Source organism: Canis lupus, chromosome 4, assembly GCF_011100685.1.
Source record: "Canis lupus familiaris isolate Mischka breed German Shepherd chromosome 4, alternate assembly UU_Cfam_GSD_1.0, whole genome shotgun sequence".
NCBI lineage: Eukaryota > Metazoa > Chordata > Mammalia > Carnivora > Canidae > Canis > Canis lupus.
In genome coordinates, this window is record NC_049225.1 from 23080826 (window position 1) to 23091321 (window position 10496).

The following is a 10496-nucleotide window of genomic DNA, read 5'->3' on the forward strand; positions in this document are numbered from 1 at the left end:
TTCATGTCCTCAGAACCTGCGTGGGGAGCGGCTCATTTAATGGTGTCTTTTTCCGATATCATAACAGTCTTTCCCCCCTCCCCCCCCCGGTGGGGTATACTCCTGTGTCCTGGGGGAAGGGGCCCCCAAGGAGGGCGCCAGACCGGCTTTCTGCTCGGCCTTGGCCTCAGGGCTGTGTCCATGTTTCTGCGGGAACCATTTCTCTTGGAACATTCTCTCACCTTCCCTCAGCTCGAGCTGGAAGTGTTCCAGATTGCTGCACACCTGGGCCCTGGGGAGGATGGAGGATAGCCACACAGGGACAGCACTGCTCTGGGGGTGGGGGGTGGAGACGCCCCTTGTGGGTGTTGCGCCCCCAGGAGGAGGTGCTTGGGTAGGGGTACAGGGTTCAGATTTCAGCTGATGGACAGCAGGTGGGTGAGAGGCAGCAGATCCAGGCCACAGGAGCTCATCACTAGACATGTAAATGCCAGGGTGGGTATTTCCCTGGGGGATGGGGACGGGGCTGTAACCAGGGAAAAGTGCAGCCGGGGCCAGAGCCTCAGGCAGGCAGGGCGGACGGGGCGGTGGCTGGCTGACTGCATGATCGGGCCTGGAGAGCAAGGCGGAGGTTGCCGCGGGCAAGGGGAGATGTGCAAGTGGTGGTGATGGTGATGTGAGACTCTTTAGTACGTCCCTTTCTTCCTCAGCCAACCAATCCATCAACTGATATTTGAATGTGCCCATTATATGCCAGGATCCCTTCCTGGAGAACCTTAGGCCTCCACGTCCGCGCCTGTACTGTACCTTTTGCCTCCGTATCATTTTCTCTCCCTGGCAAGCTCCCACTCATTCTTCATGACTCGTCCTAAATGTTGCTGTCTGTACAACCCTTTGCCAGCACTTCCAGATGGACTTCTGCACTTCGGGGTATTTCTGCATCTGAGCACCCTTCGATGCATAGAGCAGTGTCTGTGAGCCCTCCCCACAGGCTGTGTACTCCCTAAGAGCAGGGACCCCTGAATCCCCATCCTGGTAGTCCCAGATCCCGGTTCCTTCCCCCACCCCTGTGCACCCCGTTCCCCCAGTGCTGCAGGAAGAAGGAACAGGGTGTGGGACAGAGCCATTTGAGGCAGGAGCTGCTGGTTCCAGTGCTGGATAGGGCATGGGTCATAGGGCCGTGGTGGCCTCTGGGGTCATTCCTGGAGATACTCACTTTCAGGATTTATGATGCTTTTGTTAGTAGAGTAACTGATCCATGATGTTCTCCTTTACTCAAGTCCTAGTGAAAGCAAGGTCCCAGGGTTTTTGCTGTTATTCATATTTAGGTGGGGCAAACCGAGACCAGCAATTTGATGGGCGGTTGGGATAGAGATCAGATCTCTTGTCCCCTGGCTTGTTTTTCCTCTTTCCTGGGTGGTTACAGCAGATGAGGGGACATGGGGAGGGGAAGGGGGAACGAGAGCATTAGCAGGATTAGGCCTCTCCATGGGACTCCAAGGTGTTTGCCAAGGCCTTGGGGTTATGTCCCCAGATTGATGGGGACAGCTGAGACCTGAACCCTCAGCAGCTTCCTAGGCTGGCCTTGTAGCAGGGAGTCCACTACCTGGGGAGGGAAGCTGCAGGTGCCAGGGCAGCTACAAAGAAAGATGGACACCCCGGGGGTGGCCGAGCAGCCAAATCAGGTCCCTCCTCTCTCCTACCCAGGGCACAACGGTGCGAGTTATCACCGCCATCGACCAGGATAAAGGACGTCCCCGGGGAATTGGCTACACCATCGTCTCAGGTAAGGCCTCGGTGCTCCTGGCACCCCACCCCCACTGTAGGAGCACCAGGCTCTGCAGGGCTGTGCAGAGGCCTGGGTGTGTGGACAGTGGTGTGAGGGGACAACCCTGGGCAGAGGACCTGGGAAGGTGACTGAGTGGATGAAGGAGGGAGGAGGAAGAGAGCTGGAGACTGAGGCTAAGATGTTGGGGGCCACTTGGGTGGTGTTGGGAGATGGGAGTATGCACCACTGTCCAAGGTCCAAGACATCTGAGCACTTTGGGGTTCTGAGCCTGGGTCACTGAGGGCTCCCATTTCGCCTCCTTAATGTGCTGTAGATGTCTCTTTGTTTTTCTTTCCTGACTTGATGAAAAGGTGGCAGTTTGTACATCATTTTAAAATGAATAGAACTGCAACTTTAGCCAATTTCATGCTCTTCACATTTCTGACCACTAGGAGTTCATATCTTGTCGAAAATGTTGCAGGGGAGGCACAGAGCCCCTCCTCTCGCACCCCTTTTCTTGGTTAAGCAGAATAGTGACCGGCTGCAGAGAAGGTTCCAGGTGGTGGGATCCCTGACCCCATGTCCCCACTTAAGGACAGACCAAGGAGCTCTGCTTGGCTGTCCCAGGGCTGGGTGGCTTTGGAGAGAGGGAATTGGTGAGAGGCCCATGAGGGGCTGCTCACTCACGCACAGACTCTGGCTCTGTCCCTATGCTCCCCCCACCCCCCACCCCACCCCACATGTGGCCTTCCCCACTGCCCACTACTCAGTGATGGGTCAGCCTCATGCCTCTGGGTATACCAGACTGATGGCCGGGAAGATGGCAGGCCACCAGGCCGGTATCTACCCTATTGCCTCTCCCAACCACACCCCCATAACAGTGAGTGACATTTAGGGGACATTCTTTCCCTAAAGCTCAAAAGATACCAAGGTGTAATGATCAAGAACATAGAGGATGGAGTCTCATGAGCATATTGCCTTGGGTGGGTCTCTATACCTCAGTTTCTCATTCATAAAATGGGAGCAGTAGGAGTACCTATCTTGGGTGGTTAAGTGTCAGAAGACTTAATATATATGAAGAACCTAATTAAGGTTGTAAATACCTTTATATGTGTTAGTTGCTATTATTATTATTATTATTATTATTATTATTATTATTATTATTGGCAGGTAATAATAACCTTGAGAAGGTGGGAGAGTTAGCTGGTAGGAGGAAGAGCCCCACACACACACATCCTTGGGAATGCAGGAAATCAGGGGTTTTGTGGGACCTGCAGCTGCTGGCTTGACTATTATTGTGTCTGTAAGGCTGGGGTACCCCAGGCCCCAAAGCAATGCCAAACCAGCTCATGTGGTCAGCAGCAGTAGCATGGGTCCGGGCCTCTCCTCCCCCATCACATTTCCTCCCCATTCTGGTGCCCAGTACAGGACTCAGCAGTGTAAGCCCCATATGTACTTGTGGAATGAAGGAAGGAAGAAGAGAAGGAATATGACTCTAGGGTCTTGGGTTTTCAAATTCCATCATGCCCAAGAATCACCTGTGGCTTCTACCAAAAATGCAGAGTCCTTGGCACCCACGGGGATTCTCCTTCTGCGGAACTGGGGTTGGCCCCAGGAATGGTCCTTTCTCACAGTGCCCGGGATATGGATAGTCCTTAGGCTAGGGTGTGGGAAAGCTAGTCCTAGGAAGGAAGGAAGGCATTCTGCAGGAAGGCAGAGTCCCCCTGGGAATCAAGGGGCCCTTTCTTGCTGAGCAGAGGAGGAGGGAGGCCCCATACTGGTGCTGATCTCCTTCATGAGTTTTTTAGTTTGGGAAGCAAAGGAAGTGCCTCCCAGGGATAAGGGGCTTGTGCTAGAGACCTAAGGGAACACCAGTGAACGCCAAGAGTGATAGAGTTGAGGGGCCAGGATAAGGTGGCAGCATAAGGGGACACTGGCTGGGTGAGGGATTGTCTCCTCGTCTCATTGCCTGTGGGCTGGTTTCAGACATACCCCAGCCTAGATGAAGGTGGGGAGCAAGGAGCCAGGAGCTAGCCTGAGGTCATGGCCAGACGGGAAATTCCTGTGTGACACTGAGAGGCCATCCTCCAGGGCATTGGTCCATTCTAAGTTCCAGGCCACCAGCCTTGGACCCGTAGGCCCTCTCCAGCCCTCAAAGATGGCCTCAGCCAGCTCTCCCTCCTCACTCGCTCCCCGGGGAGCAGGAGGCTGGAGGGCAGAGCTGCTCAGCCTTTGGTATCTGGGCTGGGCTCTGAACCCTGGAGTCTGGGGACAATTGTCTGTGGTAGCATATTATGAGATGTCCAGGAGGAGCATACTCTCCTGGGCCAAGACCTCAAGTGTGAACAACAGGATGAGAAGTAAGACCCAGGATATGAAACTACAGGTAGGCAATGTTTGTGAAGGTGGGGCCAGGAGGCAGAAACTTCCAGAAGGCTTAGCATAACTTTGTAGGATTCCCCCTATGCCAAAGATGTGCTTTGAGGGCTTTTGGAAAGGATGACATATGGGTTTCCTCTCACACGCCAGCTGATTGATTGATGATGGCTACTTGAAGAGAACCATGAAGCCAAGCAGGCTCAGTGTGGTATTCAGTTGGTAGAGTCTGCTACGGGTACAGAAAGAGAGAGGACAGACAGCCCCCATGGCAAACATTTGCCATCCTTGCTAAGACCTCACTTACGGGGTGGCCATGATGGTTCTTTAACTCTCTCATGGGTGTTCATCACCACACAGCCCACAACCCCACCCAAATTCTTTTTAGGCAGTTTGAGAAAAGGGCCATCCTTCTCTCCCCATCCTGAGTACCTGGCTCACCTGGCTGCCTGCCCACCTGTTTCTGCCCACCCTTCTCCCTGGCCCTGGGCTGGCATGATCTCCCTATAATCCAGCCTCAAGGTGAGTCTAAAGCAGGCAGACAGGCAGGAGGGTGAAGACCTCAGGGGAGCTGTAGCCAGAAAGCTAGGATATGGCCTCATCTCTACTTCTCCCAACCAGCGTAGATACTGCTGCAGAGCACATTGGCTGCCAAGGATCTGGCCCCACACACTTGCCTTTCTGGTGATGTTAAGTCTCAGCCCAGTGTCTGTTTGGCTTGAAGCAGGAGGACGGAGTGCCCACAAGGGCACCCTCACACCGCTGACTGCCCCAAGCTGGCCCTGAGTACCCCCATGGAAGCCTGCTCTGGTCCTAGATGTTAGGAAACCATTTTCATTTGAAAGAAAAAAATGAGAGTCTCGGGCTCCTGGAGCCAGGTGTGAGTCCTGACAACCACTATGGGTGACTGAGTCTCTGGGCACCTCCAGAGCCTGGGCAGGGGGTGGCTCTGTCCACACATGGGGGGACACAGGTGTGAGCCCATGAGTGATCCATGGCACACGGTTAACCTGCTTGGCTCCTTTAGACCCCCATCCCCTCCGGGCTGTTTATCAGCCCTGCAGCTGGGGGGATTTATGTCTGCACACCAGCGTTTTCACCATTACTAATGACCCCACTGTTTTGCCAAGAACAAAGAGGCCTTCAGAGGTGAGTTATGGCTCCATTGCCATCAATTTGTTCTCAGCCTCTTGTGGCCAAACTGAGACTGAAGGATGACAAGGTTCTTTCCCACAGAGGACCTGGCACGGGCCCCATCTGCCTCCTCAGCCTGTGCCTGCCCTGTCACTCACCAAGGGCATCACTTCCTCCAGGGTCCGAACAAAATGGGGCTCCCGTCCCCAATGGCCAGCCCAGCCTGGGGTCTGAACAGATACCCTCCTTTGCCAGATGGAGACAGTCCTGCTTCAGGGGGCAGCTGTGCCCCACCCCACGCAGAGCACTGAACTTGCGACTCAAAGTTGTAGGTTCAAGGCCCAGCTCCGGCACCCGCAGCAGTATGCCAGAGAAAGGCGTTTGACCCCTCTTCACCCCATAATCGTCATCTTGTGGTACAGGGTTAATAATCTCTATGGCAGATAAAATGGTGCCAGAGAGACTCCAAAGGGCCATAAAGTATTAAACATTACTAATTATCAAGGAAAGATCAGGCCCAGGGGTCCTGGGGACTTCTATTCGCTCATTTCCTCTTTTATCCATTTAAGCAAAGTGGTTCCGAGTGTGGGCTCTGGCGCCGCTGTCCACGGTGCTGACCCCTGGCTGGACTGGCCAGTATGATTGCCCTGTGGCTAGGGCACTGAGCACTTGACGTGTGCCTAGAGTGTAAGGTGACCTACAGGATTTGGGAGGCTTAGTATGCAAAATGGTTTATAAAACATCTCATTAATAATGTTTTCTCCTGATGATGTGTTAAAGTGATCTTTTAGATACGCTGATTGAGATACATTTTATTAAAACTAATTTCATCTATTGTTTAATGTGGCTACTAGAGAAGTTAAAATACCACATGTGGCTCACATCCTATTTCTTTTTTTAAAATTTTATTTAAATTCAATTTGCCTACATATAGTATAACATCTAGTGCTCATCTCATCGTGTATCACATCCTATTTCTGTGGGCAGCTCTGTTCCAGAGTTAGACTGCCTCGCTGGCGTGCTCTCCTGACCAGCTGTGTAACCTTCGAACTGTCAGTTTTCCAGTCTATGAAATGAAGGGAAGAGTAGCCTGAGCTTCCCAGGGAGGCTGTGCACCCACAGGAGCTAAGATATGTAAGCACAGAGAGGGGCACTTGATTTTAATGCTCAACGAATGTGGACTCTTGGCATCCACCTAAAGTGGATGGAGGGTCTTCTGTGGGCCAAGAGCTGCACTAATGTCCTGAGAGTGTGTGGGGCCAGAGGCACCATCTCGACCTCAGGAACCTATAGTGTAGGTAGGGAGGCAGACTGAGAAGCAGGGGCTGTGTAGACAAGGAGTCATGGCTCCCTAGGGGGCCCATTAGATGGTTCTCTATACTTCTCTGTGTGTTTAAAAATATCTGTAATGGGAAGTGAGAAAGAATCCATGGGAGGGTGTGCCTCCCCCACCAGCCGTCACTGGGATCAGGAAACTCACTGAGATCACCTAAGCCACCCACTGACTGATGAGCATGAACTAGCCAGGAACTGTGGAGTTGGGGTGTTGCTGGCAGAGGGAACAGCGTGTACTGGGATCCCAGAGCAGGAGAGAGTGCACATTCGTGGAACTGCAGTAATTCAGCATGGCTGAGCGTGGCATGCAAGAGAGGCCTTGGAGGAAGGAGGCCACAAAGGGAGGCAGGGCCCAGCCAGGCAGGGTGTGGAATGCCCTGCTCAGGAGAATGCCAGGCCTTGCTCCTGAGGGTAGCAGGGAGCCAGTTCAGCAGGGGAGGGACATGGTTGAAGAGCATTGTGGGAAGCTCACTGTGGTCAGACTGGACCCAGTGGGCTGGGGGAGGGCAGGTGGGAATAAGCAGGTCCAAGGGGAGGCTGTCGTGGTGTCCCCCAACTGGCCATCCCAGTGGGGGAACAGAGACAGCAGAGCCAAAGGAGGGTGAGGAGGTCGAGGTGACAAGAGGTGGCTGTTGGGACAGGTGGCATAGGACCAGCCCATGGCCTGAGATGGCTTTAGAGCCCCCTTGAACAGGGACGTTGCTTAATTTAATATCTGACCACTCTGTGTTCTGGAGAAGAACATTGTCTTCCTAAGTGCCCTTGAGTGGGTGACCGAAACTCTCGAAGGACCAGATTCCCCAGCTTTTAATGGGGCCAGTTGTATCTTTCTCAGAGTTGTGAAAATAAAAATAAGTGAGTTCACTCTCTAAACTGAGCGGTGTTTGGTGAGTGTCCTCAGGGCACTGCATGGTAGGCCTCAAAAGACGCCAGACATTTCCCTCCTGCCTTGCTGCCTGTCAGGATGCGGCGGAGACAGGCATGTGGCGTGCTGTCCGAAGCCCACATCACTAGCCGAGGCCACTCTAACCTGCCAGCAAGCAGGGTTCCCCTGGTGGCCAGGAGCCCAGGCTGAAGGCTTCCATCATTCAGTCCCAAAGGGCACCGAGGGTTCTATCCTGCCATCACCTTCCTGCAAGCACCCAGACTTCTCACTGTTTCTCCGTCCCCTGAAGTCGGGAGCCCATCTACAGGAGGCTGTGAAGCAGCGATTCTCAGCATGACGGTCTTAGACCAGCAGCAGCAGCACCTGGATGCCTGTTGGACATGCAAACTCTCAGGCCCTGTCCCAGAATTACTGACTCAGAAGCCTGGGAAAGGGGGCCCAGAAAACTGTCTTAAGGAGCCCTCCAGGTGGTTCTGACACTCTCTGAACTTTTCCGGAAGCATTTTCAGTTTCCACACATGTTAGACTGATGAGTTCTGTCAATTGACTCTCTCCTTCCCACGACTGCTGCTGCAGGGACTCCTTTCCAGTGCCAGAAGGGCTGGGGAGTGAGGGTGTGGCCAACAGCCCACGCTAGCGCTTTCCACCACGCCCTGTGCCACAGCCTCTCTTTTAGCCCAGACACCACCTTCCAGGCTGTGGGGGCCCCATCTCTCCCACCAACCATGCCTTGCAGCCCACATCCCTTTCCTCATCACAGCCCTGCCTGCCTGTCCTTCTGCAGCTCCAGAGCATCCCCCAGGGGGAGAGGAGGGGAAGAGCATTTATTGGGCACCTGTCGTGCACTGAGCACTGGCTGGACACATTTATCTCCCACAGCTATTTCTGAGGGAGATATTATTACTCCATTCTGCACACAGTAAATTGAGGCTTAATGAGCATATAGATTGGCCAAGGGTCACAGCTACTAAGTAGAAGAGCAGGGATTTGAACCGAAGTCTCTCGGGCTCCAGAATACACCCATTTTTCATAACAATAGTGGTTCTCAAAGTGTGGTTTCCAGACCAGTGGCATCAGCATCAATATCTAATAATAGGAATTATTAGAAATTAAAGATTTTGAGTCCTACCCTAAACTACTGGATTGGAACCTCAGGGGGTGGGTCCCAGGTGATGCTGACACTGCTGGTCTGGGAACCACACTTTGAAAAGTACTGATCAGGAAAAGCCTATGCGGTCAACTGGGGTGATACTACCTTCAAGGAGGCAAAAATTTGTTATGAGGGGCAAAAAGTGTTTATAAAGCACAGGTAGGTATAAAATGCAGATATATCAGCAGTATTAAAATTTCATGGAAGGGGGAGCAATTCAGAAAACATGTCTTAAGTGGCTTGTAGTGGGGGCGATGACAGGAAGGTTGAGAAACATTGGCCTGGAATGAAGAATCAGTGAGCAGTGTCAGGGTCAAAACCCCTCACCCCAGCTTGAAGGGCAGTGGCCTCACCACCAGCCACACTGGGGACCTGCCCAGGGGTGTTAGTGAAAGACAAAGCCCTCACGTGCCACTCTTTACTGGATTTTGCCGTAATATTAACGAGCGAGGCAGTTTCTTGAAAATGCATTGAGCCCTTTGAGTGAAGGCTGTGTGTGTGTGTGTGTGTGTGTGTGTGTGTGCATGAGTGTGCAATGCGTGTGTGAGGAGAGAATAATCAGATACAGCCAGACTTGCACAAGCTGACATGTATGCCAGTTACTGAATCGGGCCCCTGGCCGTGGCCTGGTGGGAAGCAGCTATCACAGGAGCCCATCGTTTGAAATACATCAAAGCCCTTGTGATTAAACCACTTGGCATTTTTCTTCCCCACCCCTGAGAAGTGAAAACTCAGGGATATCAGACCTGCTTTAGATCTCTGAATCGCACGCCACAGCCCCCAGCTTGGGGGTGCACAGCAGGTGTCTGGAAGCGCCAGAAACTTTGGAGCATCTGCTGGGCACAGGGGAAAATGACCCACCTGGCTGGAGCCAAGAGGTGGCCGGGGAGAAGTGAAAGGCAGATCCGAGACAGGCAGCGGGGCCAGTTGGTGGAGGCCATAGAAGGCAAAATAAGAAGGCTCTTGAGTAAGGCGGGGGGTTGAGGAGGGTGAACAGGGAGTCATTAGAAGCTTCATCTCATGGGAGTTCCAGATGGATTGGAACAGGAAGCCCTGGGACGAAGATGGTCCGCTCCTAGGCTGTCACACCAACTGGGAGGGGTGGTCGTTGTGCAGATGTACAAGAAGGCAGGCAGCAGGCTCTGGTGACATACTGAAAAGAAATAGTACAAAAAAAGGGAGGAGACAAAGAAGCATCTAACCTCTGAGTCTAGGTTTTTGGGGGTCCTGGTGGTGGCCTGGGCAGAAAGGGGCATATTCAAAAGGAAAGTTGATCTGTTTAAACCCGTGATTGCTACCCCAGACCTGCATCACCACATATACCCGGATTCACCAATCCCATCCCAAGGCAGACATCACTAATTGATCCCCGCACACTTTCCCGGTCTCCGGACAGGTCTCCAAGCCTTACCCAGCCCTCCAGAAGCCACTGGCAAATTAGTAGGCATTCTCTCTAGAGCAGGAACAAATGTGTCCAAGGTTTATTCCACTTGTAGCCCATGACTGTCTTCATTCATAAATATCTAGGGACAGTGCCTCTGGTGGGTTTTTATATAATTATACAAGTATACTGGGAAACTGGAGGGTATTATGCTGAGTGAAGTAAGTCAATCGGAGAAGGACAAACATATGGTCTCATTCATTTGGGGAATATAAAGAATAGTGAAAGGGAATAAAGGGGAAAGGAGAGAAAATGAGTGGAAAATATCAGGGAGTGTGACAAAACATAAGAGACACCTAACTCTGGGAAATGAACAAGGCGTGGTGGAAGGGGAGGGGGTGGGGGTTGGGGTGACTGGGTGACGGGCACACTTGACGAGATGAGCACTGGGTGTTATACTATATGTTGGCAAATCGAACTCCCAATA

The 10496-nt window shown here is 52.6% G+C and overlaps 1 protein-coding gene across 6 annotated transcripts in view; it reads left to right on the forward strand.

The window, feature by feature from the left end:
• The window catches only part of CDH23 (cadherin related 23), a 365507-nt gene that overhangs the window by 139799 nt on the left and 215212 nt on the right, over positions 1-10496 (forward strand). For all 6 annotated transcript variants that reach the window (XM_038534255.1, XM_038534260.1, XM_038534256.1 and 3 more), the window contains exon 8: positions 1687-1765. In XM_038534255.1, the coding sequence (XP_038390183.1) occupies positions 1687-1765 (79 nt within the window). The remainder of the gene's footprint in view (positions 1-1686; positions 1766-10496) is intronic.